This window comes from Lichenostomus cassidix, chromosome 19 (genome assembly GCF_008360975.1).
Source record: "Lichenostomus cassidix isolate B80296 chromosome 19, HeHo_3.0, whole genome shotgun sequence".
NCBI lineage: Eukaryota > Metazoa > Chordata > Aves > Passeriformes > Meliphagidae > Lichenostomus > Lichenostomus cassidix.
Genome location: NC_139499.1, coordinates 2,080,209 through 2,104,327, shown reverse-complemented (window position 1 = coordinate 2,104,327; position 24,119 = coordinate 2,080,209). Strand labels below are relative to the sequence as shown.

Sequence of the window (24,119 nt, the reverse complement as noted above, 5' to 3'; positions counted from 1 at the left end):
ACAGCAGCACTTTGCTATTAACTGAGTAACAGAGGAATGACTGCCTCTGTACCTCAGCAGCAGTGAATCTTCTGAAAATCACTCAAGAGGCAAGGCTCAAATCAGATATTTAATAAGAATCACTCGGAGATCACTTCTTAAAGCGATTAACAGATGCTCAGAGATAAGTGAGATGCAACAATGAGACCAAGATCTCTCAGACAGATTCCTCTAGGGTCAGGAGGGTGGCCCTGGGGTCACCCTGCAGTCACAAACCAGTGTCAGGACAGAACAGCAGAGCAAATTCCCACTTTTCAGCCTGATTTTGCTCCTGCTGACCGTTTCCAGTGGTTGGGAAGCTGCAGCTGGAGCAGGGAGAAGGGGCAAACAGCTCCCTGGGGGCTGTGCCCACCCGAGGGTCCTCCAGCCAAGGGCTCATCTCTGCCATCCCCTTCCCTGGGCAGAGCCTGGCCTTGGTTTGCTTTCTGGAGCACGAAGGAAAGGCAGCTCTGAGCCTGAGCATTCCAGAGGATCCCAGAGCTCAGCAGGATCCTCATGGCCTGGGTGTCCTGTGCCACCTGGCATGGGGACAGCACTGGCACCTCTGCCAGGGCCATGTGGCCATCCCAGAGGGAGCCTGGGACAGGGCAGGGACTGAGGCAGAGCCAAGCCCTCCTGCCCAGGGGCTCAGCACAGCCTGGGATGGAGCCAGGGAGCAGCCAAACGTCCCATCCAGCCCTGCTGGGAGAGCTGGGGCATCTCATCCTACCGCTGGGACATGTGACAAAAGCCATCTGCTGCCACCCTGGCCACTGGCAGGGCTCAAGCTGCACTGAATTACAGCCCAGGCAACATCCAAGGGCTGCTTGGTCGTTTATCCTGACCCAGGCAGGCTCTTCCCTCCAACACATGCTCAGTTGAAGGGCATTTTGCCCCATTTCACCAGTCTGACCAGAGCTGTGTGGTCTCAAATCCCTCGGGATTTCCCAGAATCACCAGGAAATTGCCTCTCTCAGGAGGCAGCAGTGAAGAAAAGGGGAGTTGGCTCATGCATCCACAGACTTGTGGCCATATCGGGTTTGGAAGTGCTCAAATTTATTACACAAGAGATGATGCAACAGCGAAAAAGAGAGCAAAATTCTACATTGACTCTCTACTCTGCAAGTCAGGACAACTAAGAGGTTTTACTTCATTAAGGAAGGCAGGAAAAAATCAGAGACAGCCCCAGTGGTTGAGGGAGCCTTGTAAAGCCTAAATGAACAATCAGTCCTAGGTGATGCTCGTTGCTGTAGAAGGAACAATGAAATAGATCTGCTTCTGTTCAATAAATTACTAAAACATCAGTTATAAACCTGCTGCATGGCATTGGAAATTCAGCTCGTTAAACATCCAGGGAGCTTCATCCTGATGCAAATGGAAGACAGGCATGAGTGCTCTGCAGCAAAGGACTCTGTGCACATCCCAGCTTGGGGAAACTTATTTACACATACATCTCATATATTAATCTGTTGGAGTGCACCCTAGCCAGAGGGCAGCCACCATGAGGATTGTTCTGGGAGAAGGACAGGAGATGGGCTGGTTTCTCCTCCCTGCTGAGCAAAGCCTGTGTCCATCCAGGTCATTCTGCAGGATCATGTTTCCTTTTTCCAGGCAGCCACACATCAGGACCCAAGCAGAGATTCCCACTTGGATCTGACAGCCAAGGTTATTGTGAGCCAAAAATACATCAGGTGAGATCCCTCCAGATTTACAAGCCTGAAGTGACTTCAGGGCCAAGAATTTCAGCCAAGCTGCCATTTCCTGATGTCTTGGCCTCACTCCCTGTCCTCCCACAGCTCAGGAAGGTCAGCAGTGACTTTTTGGGGAGGACCTTGGCCAGGACTGAGCAGGCAGGACAGAACAGCTCCACAAAGTCCCATTCCTGCTGTCACCCAGAAGGGCAGGCAGACATCCCAGATCATTCCCAAGGGGAATTCCTTTGGGGTCTCCATGGAGGGAGGTGCTGGCTTGGCCAGCAGCAATGTGCATGATGGAGAGGGGCAAGGGGACATCAGGGGGTTTATTCCACTGCATTTTGTTTGCTAACATCACTGATTAAGGGTTGGAAAGTCCCCTGGGAGCTACTGGGGTGTGTTTTGCTTCTCCAAAACTCAGGGAAGGAGCTGCTGGGGCAGGAAAGGGAAAAGAGAGAGGATCCAGCAAAACATCACAAAACATTCCAACTCAGCTCCTTTGGGGCTTGGGAACATTTTCCTCTCAGTTTCCACACTTGCCAGGCAGGTGTGTCCAGGGTCGTGGTGCAAACCTCCCCAGCCCTTTGGGAGAGCTTGGAGTCACCTGGGACAGCAGGAATTCCCTGTCAGTAGATGCTCCCAGACTGCCCCAGCTCATTCCAGCCATCCCAGCAGGGATCAGTGGCACCCCTTGGAGTGCTGGCAGAAGGAAACAGCAGTTCTGACCCAGCTCCCCACAGCTGGGGGACACTCAGATATGATAAAAATCAAGCCACAAACGCCCATTTCCCCCATGTCCTCTCCTAGGAACACCAATAAAGCTCTGTTGGATATTCCATCCTTTCCAAAGGAGTCCAGTGGGATCAGTCCCAGTCAGCCATGGCTCAGGTCAGACTGCCCTGGCTCTTCCAGCCTCTACTTGATGAAGTTTTTAATTGTCCACCTCTGGCCCGTGCAGCTGCGGAGGATGAGGTCGATGCCAGCCATGCCCCTGTTCTCCACCTCCAGGCACCGACCTGTGCCCTTGTTCAGGATGGCTCCGTTCTGCAGGGAAGGGAGATGGGAAAAGGTGAAAAAAATCCAAATATTCATTGCCTGTGCAGGAGTGCAGTGGTGGAAGATGCACCCAGCTGGGTGGGAATGCAATTCAAACAATCCAAGAATTCCTAAAATAAATGATGTGAATGGAATGAGCATCCATTGTCCCTGACAGCACCCAAGGGACATCTGGAACCTTTAAATCCCAGAGCTGGTGGGAAGGTGAGACCCTTTTGTAGGAAGTGTGTTATTTACTTTGGGACAAAATATTTTTGGGATAAAATATTTTGCTTTGGAACAAAAGTGTCTTAATCAATTTCCCTCTTTATCCACCAGAAACCCACATGAAATGTGGAAATCACTGGCAGGGCAAGCAACATCCCCCAGGCGTAACCAAATCCACCTTCCTGCTACCAGACAGGCAAACTTGGACTAGAAATCACCCTGAAATGCTGCCTTGATCACTTCCTCCCTCAGCCCCAGGACCAGCAATTCGCTGTTCCATGGTGCCATGTCCCCTCAGTGCCACCCCGGGACACACCTGGATGAAACTCCAGCGCTTGTGGAGGCTGCTCTTCACCTTGTCGCAGTCCAGCAGCTGAGGGAAGCGGCTCTTGCCGTTGTCCAGCAGGCAGCGAGTGTCAGGCAGCAGGGTGGTGGTGCCCAGAGCCCCCAGGTGCAGGAAACCCTCCTTGGTGTAGCGAGCCAGCTGGGGACAAGGGACAGCAGGGACACCGTCAGAGCAGCGGGGCAAAGGGAAAGGACAAGGCTGGAAAAATTCGGTGGGGATGGGCACAGGGAAAGCAGAGCTGGAGGGAATAAATCCCAGCTTTTCCAGGCTTTTATCCCTGTTTAGGGTTTATTTTCAGATGCAGGGGAGGAACTGGGAAGGGGAAGGAATAATTCCAACCTTAGGCCCCTCCAGGAGCAGACTCCTGCAGGCTCCTGAAGGCAGTGGGATGGGGCAGTGGATGGTTTTCCCTGGATCCCAGCTGAGGCAGCCTGGGCTGGGATGGTGTCTGGCAAAGCCTCCAGGGCTCCAGCAGCATCAGCCAGAGGGGCAGGACTGGGATGTGAGCCTGGATCTCAGCCCTTGGGAAACACTCAGGATTGCAGCCACCCCCAGCCATTCCCAATGGGGACTGCCTGGGCTGCCCAGGGGATGCAGGAAGGGCAGGGATGATGCTCCTGGGGACACCTGGCACACAAAGGACTCCTCCATTGGCAGCACTCAAGGAATGCCACCAGAGTATTTCCCTAAATATATTTAAATTCTGCAATGAGGAGAAAGGAATGCCAGTGTCCTGCCTTTTGTAGTTCAGGGGGAAGATCTCCACAGCTGCTTATTAAAATTATGAATCAGGCCATTATCCAGCAGACAAATAAGGAGGATTCAGCACGTTAATTAACTGAGCATATCTGTGACCCAGATGCCAGGGAAGAGGCAGTAAATCCCACTGGGAGTTTGGGCTATCTGGGCTGGAATAATTAAGCACTGGAAATCAAGTTCCAACAATGTAACAGGGTCAGACTCCAGCTCACAGCCCCAGATCCTGTCACTGTGCCCAGCTCCCCTGGGCTGGCCTGGCTCTGCTCCCAGCTGCTCCTGGAGTGAAGATGTTGTGGATCAGAGCAGATCCTGAGCTCCTCACATCTCCCTGAGGTTCACCTGCCAGGTGTCACCACAGCAGCAGCATCCCAGAGCTGGATCACAGAACCATGGAATGGTTTGGGCTGGAAGGGACCTTTAAAGGACATCCAGTGCCACCCCTGCCATGGCAGGGACACCTCCCACTGTCCCAGGCTGCTCCAAGCCCTGTCCAACCTGGCCTTGGACACTGCCAGGGATCCAGGGGCAGCCACAGCTTCTCTGGGGGCAAAGCTGAACTGGCATCTGAGCAGCCAGTTCTGAGCATTCTGGTGTCCCTAGCACAGGAAGGACATGGAAGTGTTGGAGCAAAGCCAGAGGAGGCCCTGAAGTTTGGGACTGGAGCATCTTCCCTATGGAGCCAGGCTGGGAAAGCTGGGATTGTTCAGCCTGGAGAGGAGGAGGTTGTGTGGAGAGCTCACAGCACCTCCCAGGGTCTGGAGGGGCACAGGGAAGGCAGAGAGGGATCCTGCAGCAGGAACTGGAGGGACAGGGCAAGGGAATGGGGTCAGACTGGTGGAAAGTAGGGTTAGGTGGGATATTGGGAAGGAATTGTTCCCTGTGAGGCTGGGCAGGCCCTGGCACAGGGTGCCCAGAGAAGCTGTGGCTGCCCCTGGATCCCTGGCAGTGTCCAAGGCCAGGTTGGACATTGGGGTTTGGGGCAGCCTGGGACAGTGGAAGGTGTCCCTGCCATGGCAGGGGTGGCACTGGATGGGATTTAAGGTCTTTTCCAACCCAACCTTTCCTGGGGTTCCCTGATGACACTTCCTGTCTTGCAGCAAGGAAAAGGGGCATGAAGGCAAAGACAAACCCAAGCCAGCCAAAGCCCTTCCAGCACAGAGGCAGAAACTCCCCAGATGTCCCCAACAGGCAGTGCCACTCCCTTGCCATCTCCTTCTCCCTGCCTGTTGGGAACATGCCAGGCTCCTCCCTTTTGGATGGATTTGGCAGTCTGTCCCCAGCCAGCTGGCCCCATGCCCACGGGGCACCAGGATTGCTGCTCTGACATGTTAGTGCCTAATGTGCTGGGAAAAGGAAGTGGAGCACAAAGACAATCCTTCTCCAGGGAGGGAGCAGAGTGGGGATGAGCTGGAGAGCAAACAGGGATGTGCTGCAGAGGGAGGAAATGCATCTGGCAGAGAGTTATCTGCTCTGGGAATAGGGAAAGGGAGACCCCAGCAGGGCTCTGGGGCAGCACAGGGCCTGAGGCACTCAGCAAACACAGCAGGGACTCAGCAGCAGCCACTGCAGCCTGCAAAGCAAACCTGAGGGGATTATTGCCAAAAAGTACCATCTAATTCATCAATGCAAGTCCCACCATCTCCTGAGACATTAATGGGATTTTCTTCTTTGGGATGTCTTGATAGGATCAGAGAATCCCAGAGTGGTTTGGGTGGAAAAGGTGCTTTAAGGATCATCTCTTTCTATACCCTTCCAATATCCCAGGTTGCTCCAAGCCCTGTCCAGCCTGGCCTTGGACACTTTCAGGGATTCAGAGGCAGCCACAGATTTTTTTGGTCTGCCCACCCTGACAGGGAACAATTCCTTCCCAATATCCCATCCATCCCTGCCCTCTGGCAGTGGGAAGCCATTCCCTGTGTCCTGTCCCTCCATCCCTTGTCCCCAGTCCTTCTGCAGCTCTCCTGGAGCTCCTTTAGGCACTGGCAGGAGCTCTGAGCTCTCCCTGCATCCTTCTCTTCCCTGGGTGAACACCCCCAGCTCTCCCAGCCTTTCCCCACAGGAGTGTTCCAAGCCTTAATTCCTCTTTTGCTGTTTTGCTCCTCCCCAGAGCAAGCCAGGGCTCCCAATCCAGCCTGGGACAGGACAAGAAACAAGGGAAAGGCCAAGAGAAAGGACCAGAGGAAAATCATTGACAACTATTGCAAGGCCCAGCATTTCCAAGGGGTTACAATGATGAGGCCTTTACACCCTTTATCAGTTTCAGTGGCCCAAAGCCACATCCCCAGCCAGAGGCACTGAGTGACAGCCACAGCCATGGGAATGGGAAATCACATCCAGGGAACTGCTCCTGGCCACATTGCCACCTCCTGGGGGCACACAGAATCCCTGAGGCTGGAAAAGCCCTCCAGGATCATTGAGTCCCAGCTGTGCCCAATGCCCACCTTGTCCCCAACCCAGGACACTGAGTGCCACATCCAGGAATTCCTTGGGCACCTCCAGGGATAGGGACTGCAAACCTCCCTGGGCAGCTCCTGCCAAGGCCTGACCACACTTTCCATGGAGAAATTCCTCCTGATGTCCAACCTGAGCCTCCCCTGCCCAGCCTGAGGCTGTTCCCTCTCCTCCTGTCCCTGTTCCCTGGCTCAGCCTGACCCCCTGGCTGTCCCCTCCTGTCAGCAGCTGTGCAGAGCCACAAGGTCCCCCTGAGCCTCCTTTGCTCCAGGCTGAGCTCCTTTCCAGCTCCCTCAGCAGCCCCAGGGCTGAGGCTGATCCCCCCTGGCACAGCAGCACCTCCAATCCATCTCCTGTGATTGTAATTTCTGCCTGGCTGCATCTCAGGGATGGGAGAAAGTTAATTAGACATCTTAGCACCTGGGAAATAAAAGCCTTGATGACCTTCATTGACTCTATTGGAAAATAATTTAGGGTTGTTTAGCTTCCCTTCTGCTCTGAACAGACCATCAATTAGCAGCCATCAGTAAAATGTTCAGGATTTGCCTTTTAGCACGATTTAATCTGATTAAAGGGTGCTGTTTCGTCACCCCTGCTCCTGCCATGTCCCCCACGAGCTCACTATTGATGGCTTTGTCCTCAACTTCTGCTGCTTAAACAGGCAAAACATATTTTATCCCATAATTAAATGAAATGCTCTGCTGGGTGAACATTATCTTAAGTTTTATAGTATTACAGTGCTTTCTATCACCTTAATATATCAGCATAGCTGTGTCACTGCGATGAGGTATTGCTGCATTATTAGTGCCATACATCATTACAGCAAGGTGCTTCCATGAGGGATTGCCTCCAAGATGAAGCCATCAAGCAGGGAAAAAAACCCATCAGCAGCCTCAATATAATTACAGGATAAAAGGGTGATGATGGAATTGGATAATAATCTGACCTGGAAGTGAATGAAAGGAAGAGAACGGAAAGCTGAGGGGAAAGAAGAAAAATCCCCCAATTTGACTCTCTGAGGGATGAGTGAGTGAAGCCAAGCTGTGGTGTGCAGTCAGAGCCAGGCATGGCCCCAGCAGCCTGAACTGCATCCAGGCTGAGCTGAACCCATGGGGAGTTATGAGAGAGCAGCAATTTGGGACAGGACACCACCTGGCCTGCCCTGAACGGCACTAATCCCTCCTGGCAGATACAACATTCCCCTTGCTGCCAGCTGGGAGACAGCCACAGGCAGAGGGGTGGTGTGGGTTGGATTTAGGAATAAAAATGCCAAGAAAATCCCAGCGCCCCTTGTGTGGCAGGGAAGTGGAGCCACAACCCTGCTGTCCTCACGAGGTGACAGTGGCAGCAGGGAGATCACACCTTCCCCTGTCCTCTTCCTGCCGAGGGTGGCAGGGAAAGAACTCCTTAATTGTGAAATAAGGGATGTCTGGGATGTCAGAATGTCTGGGATGGGCCCAGGATCACGGAAAGAAGGGATTTTAGGACACATTGAGCACAGGCTGAGTGTGCTTTGGGATGTGACCAACTCCAAAGGAGCTCAACAGCTCCTTGTGGGGTTTAATATACATACAAATAAATAAGAATTACATATATTTCTATAAACCACCGTTTCCATTACTTCTAATTCCATTCCCAGCCATAAATTACAACCTGCAGCCCATTAATTAAACAGTTGTAGGGAAAGTCCAATTTCCTTGGTGGTGCCACAAAGGCCATTTCAAAGCTTCTGCTCTCACTGATAGCTGCTTAAAAAGCAGCATTTTCTGGGAGTTTCACTAATTGGATGTACCAGGAAACAAAAGAACTGCCAAGAAATGCCTCTCAGCTGGACAGGGAAGGGACAATGTGGAGAGAGAAGAGCAGGAAGGATGAAATGGGAGAGCTGAGGGAAGCCAGCAGCATCTGACTGCAGAACTTCAGGGAGGGAAAGAAAACATCGCGAAGTTTAATCCCAATAAATCAGCTGTTCTCAGCCATCCATCCTAAAGCCCAGGTCAGCAGCCAGAGCCAGCCTGATGCAGTTTCTCCCACAATAATGCACTTAGAGGTTCAAATTGCCAGCCACAGAGTGCAGAAGGCAGGTGGTGCCATTTCAGAGGGAAATGGGGCTGTTTGAGCAGAGCAGGTTGTGTTTAGCAGGGACTCCACCAGCCCCAGGGACTGATCTTTGTCCAAGGCAAGGACAAGCCCAAATGGGATTATCTCCACCCACAGCTGCCTCCCAGCTCAGGTGGCTCCTCAAATCCCCAGTTTAGGCTCAGATGAACTCTGGGATGACTCATTCCAGGGTGACTGCAGAGTGAGAACAGGATTTTTATGCTTTTCCATCCCTTGAACTGTACATGTTTTTAGCTGAAAACGAACCTCCTTGAGCCTGCTGGGCCCCAGGGGCTCCAAAACTTTTGAAGAGGCAAAAGGAGTGCTGGAAAACAAATCCCAGCCAGGCTGACATGGCTCATTACCACAGCACTAATTGCTTTCTTTACCCCATTGGTCTGGGTTTATTCTGCTGGGTGGAAGAGAAAGAATCCCAAAATGGATTGGGGTGGAAGGGACCTTAGAGATCATCTTATTCCAACCTTCCACTACCCCAGGCTGCTCCAAGCCCTGTCCAGCCTGGCCCTGGAAACACTCAGATTGTCTCCATGATTATTATTTACCTTTGGCTGGAAGGTTTCCTTTCAAATTAGAAATTTCAATACTTCTTGTTTCCAATTGCAAAAATATCAGTTTTTCAGCATTTTGAAATTACAAAGATCTCCCATTTTTTTCCAAGGCTTTCCCTTGCAGCTCTTGGCAGGGTTATGGGAATCCAGAAAACACTCGAGGAGCAGCAGGGAAAACTCTGATACCCGAGGTGTTTTTAACACTGGAGAGTCAAGTTTCACACCCCTAGACTGTCCCCCGTGGTGCCACCTGGCTGTGGCAGTGCCACCCTCACCTGTGGTCCCCAGCCATGGCATGGGTACAGGATGGCTGTGTGGTTCTCCTGTGGCCCTTGGTCCAGACAGACATCCTTGGCCTTGTTGTTCCGCAGCTGTGGGGCACAGAAAGGGCACAGTTAGGGCACAGAAAGGGCAGAATTGTGGCACAGAAAGGGCACAGTTAGGGCACAGAAAGGGCAGAACTGTGGCCCCAAAATGGGCAGAGTTATGGCATGGAAAGGGCACAGTTAGGGCCAAGGAAGGGCAGAATTATGGCATGAAAAGGGCAGAGTTATGGCACAGAAAGGGTACAGTTAGGACACAGAAGAGGCACAGTTAGGGCCCAAAAAGGGTAGAATTATGGCCCAAAATGGGCAGAGTTATGGCAGAGAAAGGGCAGAATTATGGTGGAAAAATGGCAGAGTTCAGATACAAGAAGGGCAGACTTATGGCCCAAAAAACCCAGAATTATAGCTCAAAAAGGGCAGAGTTAGGGCACAGAAGGGGCAGGGTTATGGCACAAAAAGAGCAGAATTATGGCAGAAAAATGGCAGAGTTCAGGCCCAAAAGGGGCAGAGCTCAGACACAAACAGGGCAGAGTTTTGGCACAGCAAGGGGAAGAGTTCTGCCCTTGTCTCCTCAGAGATAAGCACAAAACTGATGCACAGCCCTCTTGACCCTCTCCGTGCACAGAGCTTTATCACCAGGAATAATCAGGCAGAGAAAGATTTAGTGCTCTGTAAGTTTTCCTTAAATCCAGGTTGACAATGACTGTTTTTCTGTAACAAATCCCATTCCAAGGAGGAGCTTCCCTGGACACAGCTGCCTTTGTGTTTGCTGCTTTGTGGTGGTGACAAACCCAGGGTTAGCTTTAAGGACCCTGAAATCAGTGGGAATCCCTCAGATTCCAGTGAAATCTCAAAAGTTCTCAACCAGGCAGGGAAAAAAGCCTCCCAGGGAGGCAGGGAAGGTGCAGGGAAGGCAGAGAGTGGAGGGAGGGGAGCAGGGCAGTGCTGGGCTGTGCTACAGAGCCCAAGAGGCACTGAGCCCTGGCACCAGACTGTGCCCAGAGTTGTGCCAGAGCTGTGCCCAGAGCTGTGCCCTCTGCAGCCTCCCCGGGGGGAAAACTGCAGGAATTCCATTGGAGAGGCTGGGAGAGCTGGGAATGTTCACCTGGAGAGGAGAAGCTCCAGGGAGAGCTCAGAGCTCCTGCCAGTGTCTAAAGGGGCTCCAGGAGAGCTGGAGAGGGACTGGGGACAAGGGATGGAGGGACAGGACAAGGGGAATGGGTTCAGACTGATGGAAAGTAGGTTCAGATGGGATATTGGGAAGGAATTGTTCCCTGGGAGGGTGGGCAGGCCCTGGCACAGGGTGCCCAGAGAAGCTGTGGCTGCCCCTGGATCCCTGGCAGTGTCCAAGGCCAGGTTGGACAGGGCTTGGAGCAGCCTGGGACAGTGGAAGGTGTCCCTGCCATGGCAGGGGTGGAATGGGATGATCTTCAAGGTCCCTTCCAGCCCAAACCATCCTGAAATTCTGTTATTCTATATAATTTTTGGGAGGTTTTAGCTTGGAGGCATTCAGTAACTCTGCTAACAAATCTCCCCTAGAATGAATAACCCAGGGGCTGCCCAGGCTTGCAGGAGACTTCTCCAAGTGCCACTGTTCCACCAATTCCACTGCAGCAGAGGATTTGGTATGAATTCCCATAAATGACTCTTTCTATATTCCCAGAATGGTTTCAAAGCCAGCAGAGATTGAATTAAGTCCCCTTATTTTATCTTGTCCTTAAGCTGTTGTGACAAGGCACTGAATCCTCTGGAGACCTTGTCAGGAATTAGGCTGAGTTTAAGTCAAAGGGGTTTAGAAGATGCCTCTGTATTAAAAATACAACTACAGCTGCTTAATCCATGGAGTCAATGGGAAATATGGATAATTTCTGTCAATTCACTCAATGATGCATTAAAATATTTTACTTTATAAAGTCTCCAAGAGCAGCAATAAATCCCCAAACTGGTTTTCAGAAGAAACTGGGAACAGATTTATACAAATTTAGATAATTACACACAAAAAGTCAGTTTTGATTCACATTCCTCTCCTTTGAAGCTGTTACTCATCAGGGACTGTAAATACTACCAGGCTGAGCTCAGGGACTAAATTACCTCTCCATAAGCAATGGTGTTGTTGTATCTTCTCATTTCTGGATAAACATGGTCCAGGTACCACTGGAAATTTTTACACTTCAGGCTCTTCCTCAAGGCTTTCCTCTCGGAAACATCCCCAATGTCAATCCCTGGATTCTGCAAAACAACAACAGGACATCACTGAATGGTCACACTTCCAAAAAAAGGTAAAAATGAGTGTATTTCATTGAACTTTAAGATCCTTTCCAAGCAGTCTGGGAACTTCTAGTGGCTGAGGAAGTGCAGGAATTCTGGGATGTTTGTCCAGGGCTGAAATCATCAGAGGGAAGATGTGGGTTGCAGAGGAACAGCAAGAAGGGACACCAACTTCTCTCCTGGACCCTTGCAATGGCCACAGGCTGATGCTGGTCATTCTTTGGTCCTGGGGGAGAATTTACCAAAGAGGAGCCAAATGGAGAAGAAAAGGTTTGGAGGAAATTTGGGAAGTGCAGTGGAACAGTGGGGAATCTTCTCCCTGATTGCTCTGGGTTCTGATCCATCTGAGGTTTTTAAACAAGGTGTTTTTAAGGGATTTCTCCTCCTGTTTATGTTCTGATGACCGGGACTTCCAGGAGAGCTGAGCAGCAGGTGGAGATGAGGATTTAAAGGATGGAAATGCAAACCCTGGCTGAGCACTGAGCAGCAAACCCTCCCTGACCCCAGTGAGACACATCCCAGAGAGTGGGAGGGGCAGAAGGTGTAAAATAAATGGGGAAAGAATGAAGAAAAGAGAGCAAGGTTTAAGATTCAAACACAGCAGAGGCAGACAGCTGAGACTAAAGGATCCCAATTGCATGAGAAGAGAGGTTGAGGCTGAAGCTCAGAAAAACCTCTTGGCAATTTGGACAATTCCAGGGTGGAATGGTCTCCCTGGAGACACGGCAGGACCACTGCTCCAGCAGAGGGAAAAGCAGCTAGAGCTGTCCCTGAGGAATAAATAACCCTGCAGGGGCTGGGAGCAGGGGCTGGAGAGCTGCCCCCCTTTATTCCATCCTGGAATTTGGGGGAGCATATAGCAGGGGAAGGAAGCTAAAGGCAGCAGCCCCTTTTTCCTGCAGGTGCCTCATTCCCACTCTGTTTCAGCTCCTGCTCTTGCCTTTCCCAGCGATCATTAGACACAACTGGGAAAGCAATTTTCCATTACAACGCTTGTAATGATCTCCTAATGAATTATTCACTCTGCTTTAGAAAAGAGACACCATTTTAATGTGCCCCTGCTAGCTGAGAGGTAAAAATGAAGATGATTCAGTGGAGACAGGTGGGACAGGCTGAGATCTGAGGGGGGGAGATGGAGCCCAAAGGCAGCACCTGGGAGAGTCAGGGCAGGGCTTTGCCTTGGCATCCCAAAATAATCCAGTGCATATCCATAAAATACCCTCATCCAACCAGGCTTCCCTCAAATGAAATCTCGATTTGATTGGTAAGACCCAGATAAAAAACTCAAATGGATTTTGGGGAACCCAGACCTACTGGCAAGACCCAGATAAAAATCTCAAACGGATTTTGGATCACCCAGACCTGTGATCCATGGGATGCTGCCTTTTCTGAGCTCTACAGGATGGATTTGAATCCAGTTTTTTGCCATGCTCAAAGCTGTTCCTGAGCAGGAGCATGGTGTCTCACCTCGAGAAAGGAGGCAGCCCAAGGAGCAGGATTTCTGATCCCCACCCATCTGGATCCTGAAGCCTCTTGTTAAGAATTCACTCAGCCCTGGAGGCAACTCCTCCTCTCCCCAGCCCTGGAGTGGTGCCTGTCCCAGGCAGGGCCCTCTGGGAAAACAGCTTTTCTCTCCATCTCTATTCCTGTGTTTCCTGCTGGTTTTGTACCACCTGGCCCTGGATTCCCCCAGCCCAGGACCTCAAACCTGCAGCTCCCTTCCCAGGCTGCTCCCTAGTGCAGCACAAAGCTGTGGCTCTGAATGCCAGCAGCTCTCCCCAGATGGAAGCTTTCCTCAGAAAGCTGCAGCAGCAGCTCAGGTTTTTGTGTTTTCCTGTTTTTCCAGAGGCCTGGAGCAGACAGCAGCTGGGAATTCTCCCCCAGCAGCACCAGGACTCAGCAGCTCTCTGAGCCTTGCCAAGCAGGAATATTTTGGGTTCATTTTTAGCACTGAGAGGTGGCTGGAAATAACTGCTCACAGGGGTCCTGGACACTTGTGGCACCAGTTTGGCCTCACACTGAAACTGAGCAGCCCCAGTGCTCCTTCAGCTGCTCATCCCAGCCAGAATCCAGGGAGCATCACTGCCTCCCCATCCCCACCTCCCTGCTCCTTCCCTGGAGCAGGAATGGGATTGATCCTTCAGGGCTGCTCCAGGCAGCATTTGGAGCCAGGAGATGCTCTTGGCTTCCAGGATTAGAAACCTGCAGAGCCCAGGGAGAGCCTTGGAGCTGCAGAAACTACTTCTGGAGCTGTGGAGCTTTCCCAGCAGTGATCCCTGTGCAGGATGTGTCCCTGGCAGGCTCACCTGGACCTGCTGGTGGCACCCATGGTGTCCCCAAGATCCACCAGGCTGGGACATGGCAGGGTTTACATCCTAAGTTCATGTGGCAGAGCCAAGATAACCTGACCATGTGTGGGTACAAATAAAAGGAACCACCAAAGCTCTTTAAGGAGAAAGTTTAGGGGAAAAGGGATCTCCTGTGAGCCACCAACCTTCAATCCTTTACCTTCAAACCTTCCAGCACTGGGAAAACAGAGTCTCAGCCCCTGGGCCACACAGCCATGGGGAGGAAGGGAAGGATCAGCTGGGAACCCGAGCTGGGCTGGGTGTGACACAGGAATGAACCTCTAACTAATGATGCTGCCATCAGCAATCCTCCACCAAACGAGTCTCCAGACAGACTCCACCTGCAGGGCAGGGCCAGGACATCCTCTTGTTGGAAATACACCAGTTTAAAAATTTTGTATGACTCTAGTCAAAAGGGTTCTGTTTGTCTTTACCTCAGGAAAAGGAATTTTAGGTTTCTCTCCAGGGCATTGTTCTACCAGGTGAGGTCTGATGAACTCAACATATCAACAGACTGGAGGAACCCAAAGCTAAAGAGCTCCCAGCAGAACATCAGCAGCCAGCAGTGGCTATCTACAAACAGCTACCCCAGAGCACCTCCAGCAGGGCTGAAGACATCTGGGCAGGAAAGGACTGATGGGAAAATTGGAGAATGAAAAATCTAATTAACATCAGAGGTGAGGAGATTCAGATCCAATGGGAAACTGAATACTGGGGGTTTGCTCAACTCTGGCCCAATGAACACTGACCCAATACATTTCTATGTATTTTACTGTATAAAATACCTGAAAAATCTAGTAAATGTGATGTGTCATGGAATGATTCTCTCTGCACAGCCAGGCTGTGTGTGGATGAGATGATTTCTGTGGTACATCCTGGCCAGAACAACATCCTGGCCAGATAATCAAGTAATGCCTTGACTCTCTGACACTAAAAAACTGGAGGGTTTTTGTTTTTCCCACAGTTTTTGTTACACCCTCACGCTGGGAAAACACTCAGGGGGGAGATGAACACCACAATGCAGGTTTAACTCTCAGAAAGGAAAATGCAGAGGCTGTGGAACAGCAGGAACCCCCCAGAGCCTGCAGGGTTTTCAGTCTCTCCTCAAAGCCCAGGGAGCTCTGCTGGGGCTGAGCTGGGGGGTTAAGGGACACCAAATGCTCCATAATTCCAGTATTAAACACGAAATGACCCAGAGCCAGGCTGTACCTCGAGGGGAAGGTTCCAGGCGATGTAGACGTGCCACTTGTAGTCGTCCATCCAGACCTCAGCCACGCGCAGCGCGTTGCGCTTGGTGTAGAAGCCAATGTTGTTGTTGTAGGGCTTCTTCTTGCGCTCGATGTGAGCCACCCGCGAGCAGGGCAGCACCTCCATGCTGCCCCCGCACAGCCACACCTGCAGCAGAGCAGAGTGCAAGGAAATACACTTTAAAAATACGATTTTATTTTTATTTTATTCTATCTTATTTTATTTTATTTTTATTTTTATTTTATTTCATTTTACTTTATTTAATTTTAATTTTTAATTTTAATTTTTATTTACTTTGTTTTTAAATTTTTTTATTTTCTTTTACTTTAAATTTATTTTATTTTGCCTTATTTTATTTTATTTCATTTTACTTTATTTAGTTTTAATTTTTATTTTAATTTTTATTTACTTTATTTATTTTTTATTTTTATTTTATTTTATTTATATTTTGGGGTTTTTTATTTATTTTGTTTTATTGTACTTTATTTTTTTATTTTATTTTATTTCATTTTACTTTATTTAGTTTTAATTTTTATTTTAATTTTTATTTACATTATTTTTTAATTTTTTAATTTTCTTTTACTTTATTTAAATTGATTTTATTTTACCTTATTTTAGTATTTATTTTACTTTATTTCCTTTTACTTTATTTTGTTTTAATTTTTATTTTTATTTACTTTTTTTTTCTTTCATTTATATTTTGGTTTTGATTTTATTTTATTTATTTTGTTTTATTTTACTTTATTTTTTATTTTATTTTTATATTATTTTCATTTTTTTTATTTTACCTTTTATTTTTTGACTTTATTTTATTTTATTTTAATTTATTTTACTTTATTTTATTTTACCTTATTTTACCTTTTTTATATTTTACTTCATTTTATTTCATTTTATTTCATTTTATTTTATTTTATTTTATTTTATTTTATTTCTCTCCAGTCAGGCTTGGTTTGCCTTCGCCTTGGGGAAAGGAATTAAAAGAATATTTTTAAGTGATGTAGCACCACTCTATGGAGATAAGCTTAACATATCAACAGACTGGGAGTAGCCCAAAAAATACCCAAAAATATAAAGACCATCAACAGAAAATCAACAGAACATCAACAACCATCCATGAGCATCTACCCCAGACCTGCCTCTGGCATGGTTGGACATCTAGTCCAGAAAATACTGCTGAGAAAATCAAGGAGTGAAGATCTCATTAACATCAGAGGTGAAGAAATTTGGATCCAGTAGGAAACTCAATCCTAAGGGCTACACAACTTTAGAGGAATGACCACTGAACCAACCCATCTCTCTGGGTTTTAACTGTACAAAGTTAGGAGGAAAAGCTTGTAAAAAACATGTGTATGGAATGTTCTCCTTGGCACATCCTGGCCAGAAAATAAAGTGATGCCTGATTCTCTCTCACTTCAAATACAGAGTTAGAGGGATTTTATTTTCATCCTGATTTCAGTGACACAGAGAAGAGCAAGGAGGGAGTTTGGAGCACTGCATGATATCCTGGTGAGCACAGCCTGACATCTCAAACCAGCACTGTGACCCACAGCCAGCCTTGCCTCTGCCCAACACTGAGACACACAGCGAGGATCTCTGGGGTTGGAACTGCAGGATCTTTCTGTCCTTCCAGCCCAAAGCACTGCTGGCTTACCCTGTGCCCAGAGCTTTAGAGGGATCAGCTCTATTCCTCCACCCAGCACAGGATCCGTGCTGCATTTCCTCCTAAATACAAAGCATTAGCGCCTGGAACAGTTCAAACAATTCCAAGATCCCCTCCTGCAGGAGGGATGAGTCAGTGAAACATATGGCAGGGACAGATTTCCCCCTCTTGAAACCATTTGTGCATTATTGTTCTTTCACGTGCTGCTCCCAATTCCCTTAAATCACAGTTTACAAGTTCATAAAATCTGGTGAGATCCTCTGTTTGTCTCCCACACAGAGAGCTGGCCATAGCTGGATTCCTCCCTGCCTGTTTGTCAGCAGCAAGAAGTTATTTACCTCCCAGAGAGGATTGCAGGACAGCAGGCCCTGGGCCATCATTCCAAGCAGGAATTCCTACTAATCCCAGTTTATTTCCCCCATTTTGCAGGCTGCTCTGCTTCACCATTTTGCACAGTTATCACAACACCCAGCGTTTCTGGGATCCCTTCCAGGCTCACCACCTTTCCTCCCATCTGTGCTCCCTGATTTTTAGGGACACTGCTCCATTCCCTGCTCCAGCAGCACCAGGAGCCTCCTGCCAGGATCAGTGGCCAGTGTCACCTCCCAGGGGTGGCTTTAACCCATCCCAGGTGACAGGAGAAAGGACACCTTCCCTTGGGATAACCCTGCTCCTCATGCTGTCCCACCTGGATTGCTGCACTCCAAAACCCCTGAGCCCTGTTTTATCAGCTGATGTATAAACACGGAGCAAAAAATTCCCATTCTGCTCCTGCTCTGCCCTTTGATCTTTCTGCAAAGCCAATTTCCTGTCCCCAGAGTGGATTCAGAGCTGAGCTCTGAGAGGAGGACCTGCCTGTCCCTCCCATCCTCCTCCCACCCCAGCCAAGTCAGCAATGGACACTCCAAATGGTGCCACAGGCAGAGCAAATCCCAGCTGAACTAGGCAATCCCAAAGGGAAAAAATGTGGTTTTAAAGGAATATTCCCAAGGCAGAAACTGCCTGTGCTTCTTGCCTGCTCAGGTCTTCTATTTCTCAACAGAAAGGAGTTTCTATTTCTAGATATTCTAGAAATTCTAGAAATAGAGTATTTCACCTTGGTGAAATAGGGGAATGAGCTCTGCCCTTGGGTGATCCCAAAGCTGCTGGGCTCAACCACCACACTGAAGAAATCTTCCAGTCCAGGGTGATCTCCAGCATCTCCTGCTTTTGTACTTTTGGGGATTTGTTAGGTAACTTAAAATCAGCATAATTATTTTAAACCATAATTAATGTGATTTACCAGCAGCCTGCTCCGAGTCACACAGTTGCACTGCTGTCCTTCTGTGCTTTAGTTAAATAATTCATGTCAGCTTCCTTAAACTTCAGGAATATCTGCACAAACCACCTGGAAATTGCCACACTGGAATAACCTGGCTGAGGCAGAGAGCAGCTGCCCTGCTGTCCCAGCCTGCAGTGCCTTCACCCCTGTGGCACTCTGTCACTGAGGGCAGGAGGAGCTTTGGGAACCATTTCTGTCTGGATTGAGCAGCAATTTATCCCAGCAAAGCCCTTTAACACACAGGTTACCTTCCTCCTAAGGAATCCTGTTAGATTTTTCATGGAATCACAGAATCCCAGAAGGGTTTGGGTTGGAAGGGACTTTAAATCCCATCCAATGCCACCCCTGCCATGGCAGGGACACCTTCCACTGTCCCAGGCTGCTCCAAGCCCTGTCCAACCTGGCCTTGGACATTGCCAGGGATCCAGGGGCAGCCACAGCTTCTCTGGGAATTCCATCCCATCCCCTCCCCATCCTCCCAGGGAACAATTCCTTCCCAATCTCCCATCCATCCCTGCCCTCTGGCAGTGGGAAGCCATTCCCTGTGTCCTGTCCCTCCATCCCTTGGGAATATTCCCTCCCACACAAAGCCATGCTCAGAGGCTCAGGGCACAGTAACTCAGCAGGGTAAAGATGATGAGCAAGTCTCAAGTTTCCCTCTGTTTTCTGACATTCCCATTCCCACACTACAATTAAATTGCCACTCATTCACCAGTGAAATGATACAGAATTAAAAATAGACCTGTTCCCCCTAGAAAATGAGGGTGACTCCATAACAGCTCCATCAATCTACACACAAACCCATGGACTATGCTGGGATTTATAAACAACCAGCTAACACCAAACTCTAGGGAAGAAATCCCAGGGAAACAAATAGAAAACAAATCCATCATCCGGAGATCTTTGACGTGTTCTGCAGAAAGCTGCTGGGGAATACACTTGTAATTATTTTGCAAGGAAAATCCCGAAGATTCAGCATGGAAAAGCAGGGCTTTGCTCACAGCTCAGCCAAATGTGAACTGTTCAGACTGGAGCACCTCCTGGAGCAGCTCAGGCTCTGCAGTTCATGCAAAGAGACATCTAACAGTGTCAGGAAGTGTCTGCAAGGGAAACTTGGAATCTCTCAATGTATTGGGCCAGCAGGAAATGGGGGAAAACCCTTCCCTAACTTTCATTCCACTCACTCCAGGCTTTTCAGCTGATAACTTCATTCCTGAGGTGATTAGCGACCCCCTGCCCTAATTAGCCATAGATTTCCCACTTAACAGCTTTGCCTTATCTTTGCTCCCCTCCCTCCTTTGAAAAGTAACTCCCAAAGTTAAGGGGAAAACACAGTTACTGGGGGCAGCTGAAATAATCCAGAAAGCAGCAGAACAAAGGGCTAAATAATCAAACTGAGAAACAGCAGAAAAGGCAAAGAAAGAATAATTTCTCTTGTACACTTCTGAGAGACTTTATCTCTCCAAATGGTTCCTTCTGTGGGAACAAACAACAAGCACAGACACATTCCCAGCTTTCCCACCCTTCCTGTTCCCACCTGGGCTGTGTCCTCTGCCATGTCCCCATGGACACCAGGGCAGCAGGTCCCCAGGGCCAAGCTCGTGTTGACAGGAATGGGATGAAGAAGTTGCTCCCCCAAACCTCTGTACCCCCTGAGAATATTTATTTCCTTTGTTTCCCTGGCACAGGGCTCGTGGGATGTGGCAGTGGGACAACAGCCAGCTGTTCCACCCCAATTTTGGGAGATAAACACCTCCCCACCAGCAGCTGCTGCTCTTTGTGGGTGACAATCCCATTCTGTAACTCACACCCAGCAGGCTGATATTTGATGTTTTCCACGGATACATTTATATAAAGATGGTCGTTGGATCCTAAATCCTCACTGGAGTGCTCCTCCAGGCTCTGGCAGTGCCACTGTCCCCTGTCACCATCCCAGCAGGAGCTTCAGCAGTGGAATGACATGAAGGGGAGCTGAGGAACCACACAGAGGGGAACAAAGGGAGGGAAATCAGCTGCCTTGGGAGCTCTGCACTTGCTCAGCCGGGGAATGGGGAATTCTTGATCTCTGCAGGTGGAAGCAAGCACTCCTGGAAGAGGAAAATGTGGATTTTCACAGATCAGGACAGACCAGGGGGTGTGGGATTGATCCAAAGCAGTGACTGGGACACCTCTGGGGATGTTTTGCTGCAGACTGAGCAAAGATCCCATCCAGAGCCACATCCAGAGCCACATCCAGAGCCACCTCCAGAGCTACATCCCAGTCACATCCAGAGCCACATCCTAGCCACATCCAGGGCCAGGGGGTGGATTAGCATTCCCAAGCTCAAGGACCAAAGCACATCCCTGGCAGAGGCAGCAGCCCTGGACAGACCCAGCAGAGCATCCTGCTGGAAATCCCTACACAGCTCCGTCCTGAACAGCTGAGGAGTTTTCCTGGAGACCTCCAGGGAGAAGGGAAGGAGAACCAAGTCCTGCAGTTGGAACAGGAGAAGGGATTTCACTGCTACACCTGGAGATTCCTGTCCTCAGTCCTGAGGCCACACCAAACCTTTTGGGAGGATCAGAAGCAGCCAGATCAGGCACAGTAATCTCCCTAAACTGGGATTTTTGAATATCCCAGCCTGACCATTCCAGCCCAAGCCCATTCCAGCAGAGAATGGAAGGGGGAAGAGAGGGTTATAATACATTTTTTAAAAAGAATTTTTCTCCTTCTTTGGCATTCCCTTTGTCACGTGTTATCCTCATGGACCACACCACTTTGGGCAGGTTCCTGACTGTCCTGTGCCAGACCAATTACAGAAATGTCCAAATTGTCCAGTGTCCAGAGGCTTTTCCTGCTGAGAGGACTAAATTAATTCCTTCTGTAATGACAACTCAAAATGCCAAAGGAGAGTGGGATCAGGTGAACTCCACAATCCCTAACCTGCAGCAAAAATGGTTATATGGGTAATAACCTTTTCATCCTCAAGGGACATAAACAGTTCAACATCTGACATCTTGGAGAGGTCAGAAGAAAGCAAGGTTCCCATCCATGCAGAGCAGGGATTTCTCCAGGACAATCATTCCCACACACTGCAATGGGGTTTGCTCAGACTGGAGATTTTTCCAGTGAAAAATTCATGCTGTGATCCTCCAACAAATGCAGCCCCACCTGTTCTACACAGTGCATCTCTCCTGGCTCCTGGTATGGATCTGACTTTATCACCTGGTAAGATCCACAAGAAGGGGCTTGCTGGGAAGCTGCATTTCAAAGATTCTGATCCCAAAGCACAGCATGGGGAGGATCCTCTGGCATGGTGAATGTCCACATCCCCCTGGCTTGGAAAAACTGCTGGAAAGCAGCATTTCACTGCCAGTGCATCAGGAGTGACATCTGAATATCTCTGAAATGAAACTACAGCACCCACAGCCACTGTAGCTTTGTCATCTTAGTGCTCCCAAAGGTTTGCTTTTTCTTTTTTTAAGAGGAGCAGAGTATTTTTAACTCCCATCTTGGAGAGATGCTCTCCCAGCTGAAGTGCCAGGCTTTGCTGGAGCCCAGCTCTGCCTGCTCAGCCCCCAGGTGGCTGAGAGAACATCCCTGCAGAGCACAGAGCTCAGGAGAGCCTTGCAACTATCGTGGAACAAATCTGGGTCTCTCCTAATGAGCTCAGAGCTGAAATTCCTCGGCGCTCTGATGTTATCTGCTCAGCCTTGGCAGCGTGACAAGGACCTGATTATGTTGTAATAGCATAATGCAAAGATTATTACAGACTCATAAAAGAAAAGTGCCTTAAAAACAGCATCAACAATACCTGGAAGCCTTGCAAAAAAGTGCAGAACATGCTGGGCTTTGTGCACTCCTAGCTCAGGAATTACCTGCAGGATCTGACCCTGAACTGCTTGGAGGTTGCTCTTTTTTTTTTTTTATTATTTTATTGCCAGTAATGTACCAAAAGCATCTCGATCTCATTTTCCTATTACCATTTCTGTCAGAGCTGTAAAAATAAAACAGCATAAATAGCTCCCCAGGATTTTGATCAATTTTTCATGCACAAAAAAGGCTTTGGAGAAAATGATCCACAGACGGTTCTTCAGCCTAGCAGGATTCCATGTGGGGAGGGGCAGGAGGAGGGGAAGGTGCCAGGGAGCTTTGGAACCATGAGAGGTGCCTCTGAAACAGAATTATTGAGAGAGAGAGGCAGCTGAGGGATGGAGCAGCTCCTGAGCTGACAGCTCCCAAATCCACGGAGCTGCTCCCAGTCCTTGAAAATCCAGCACTGGTCTGTGATCTGGAATTACAGATATTCCCATCATTCCTGATGGGAAGGTGCTGGGAGGGAGTCAAGCTCCTCCAGGGATGTTCCTGCGAGGATCAGACTGACTGGGACTCAGCCACTGGGGAACTGCTCAAGGAATCTGCCAAAAGAGCATCTCCTGAGCTCAGAACCAGAGCAGGAAAATGCAGAGGGAGGGAGTGAGGCAGGGCCTGGGTGTGGGGATTGGGTGTGGCTGTGAGCAGGGACATGCACAGGGACACCCAGGGACACATTTGACTCCTTGTCAGTGCTCACAGCCACACAGATGACGTTTCCTAAGCTTGTCCCACCCCCTGCCATGGCAGGGACACCTTCCACTGTCCCAGACTGCTCCAAGCCCTGTCCAGCCTGGCCTTGGACACTGCCAGGGATCCAGGGGCAGCCACAGCTTCTCTGGGCACCCTGTGCCAGGGCCTGCCCACCCTCACAGGGAGGAATTCCTTCCCAATATCCCATCTAAACCTACTTTCTATCAGTCTGAAGCCATTCCCTGTGTCCTGTCCCTCCATCCCTTGTCCCCAGTCCCTCTCCAGCTCTCTTGGTGTCCCTTTAGGCACTGGAAGGCTGCAGTAAGGTCACCCCAAAGCTTCTCCTCTCCAGCTGAACAATCCCAGCTCTGCCAGCCTTCCCTCCCAGCAGAGCTGCTCCATCCCTCTGCTCACCCTGGAGTTCCTCTGCACTCCTCCAGCAGCTCCTTGCTGTGCTGAGGACCCCAGAGTTGGACATCCTGAATTCCATTCCAGCTGATCGTGGGTCAGACAGCAGGCAATGCCCAGAGCTGAAGCTGAGAGCAGTCCAAAGCAGCCAAACAAACCCTGCTTTTGTGTCCTGCCAACCCCCAGGGACACTGCAGTGCCACCAGCTGTCCCTGCAGTGATGCCCACGGGCAGGGCAAGGGACACAAGGATGAGCCCATTTCCCCAGGATGGATCCTCATCCATGGGCTGCTCCTGCCCCAGCCCAGCTGCAGGCTGGAAATGTCCAGCCAAGCTCCAAAGCAGATGGTTGCAGACCAGGAGCTCTGTCCATCTTTGCCACTATCTCCACCATCTGCTTGTTTTCCCTGGCAGAGTTAAAATCCCCTCTCCAGTGGAGCCATCACGTCCTTGGAAATAATGAACATTTGCAACTCCAAGCAGGAAAGTTTCAAATAGGGAAGTTTAAAACCTGAACAATCCCTGTGGCTCTGGAAGTCCCATCTGCAAACTCCCTGGTAAGTGATTGTCACAGAGCTCCAAAAAAGATGTTAAAATTCCTGTCAATCCCAGGTAAAGCCCTGTGCAGAGGCTTGCTTGGATTAACAACCTCCTAACTGCTGCTCCTCCCATCCTGGTGGCACCAAGTGTGGGCAGCTCCTGAAGCATCTCCCACAGGACAGAGCAGCTTCTGAGCTGGAATTCTGCTGGAGATTTTGGAAGCTCTGTGTGGGGCAGTGCTCAGGTGAGGCTGT

The 24,119-nt window shown here is 49.5% G+C and overlaps 1 protein-coding gene and 1 long non-coding RNA gene across 2 annotated transcripts in view; both read right to left on the bottom strand.

The window, feature by feature from the left end:
* Positions 1-96: 96 nt before the first annotated feature.
* The window catches only part of GALNT17 (polypeptide N-acetylgalactosaminyltransferase 17), a 197,003-nt gene continuing 172,980 nt past the window's right edge, over positions 97-24,119 (bottom strand). The window contains exons 7-11 of the mRNA XM_085078732.1: positions 15,352-15,537; positions 11,618-11,755; positions 9,476-9,571; positions 3,292-3,459; positions 97-2,756 (exon numbers count right to left, since the gene is read on the bottom strand). Of these exons, the coding sequence (XP_084934858.1) occupies positions 2,628-2,756; positions 3,292-3,459; positions 9,476-9,571; positions 11,618-11,755; positions 15,352-15,537 (717 nt within the window). The 3' untranslated portion in view covers positions 97-2,627. The remainder of the gene's footprint in view (positions 2,757-3,291; positions 3,460-9,475; positions 9,572-11,617; positions 11,756-15,351; positions 15,538-24,119) is intronic.
* LOC146428927 (uncharacterized) lies at positions 16,194-23,171 on the bottom strand. Its single transcript, XR_014855738.1, has 2 exons — positions 20,660-23,171; positions 16,194-20,613 (listed from the first exon to the last, which is right to left on the bottom strand). It is a non-coding gene; the product is annotated as an uncharacterized LOC146428927 (long non-coding RNA).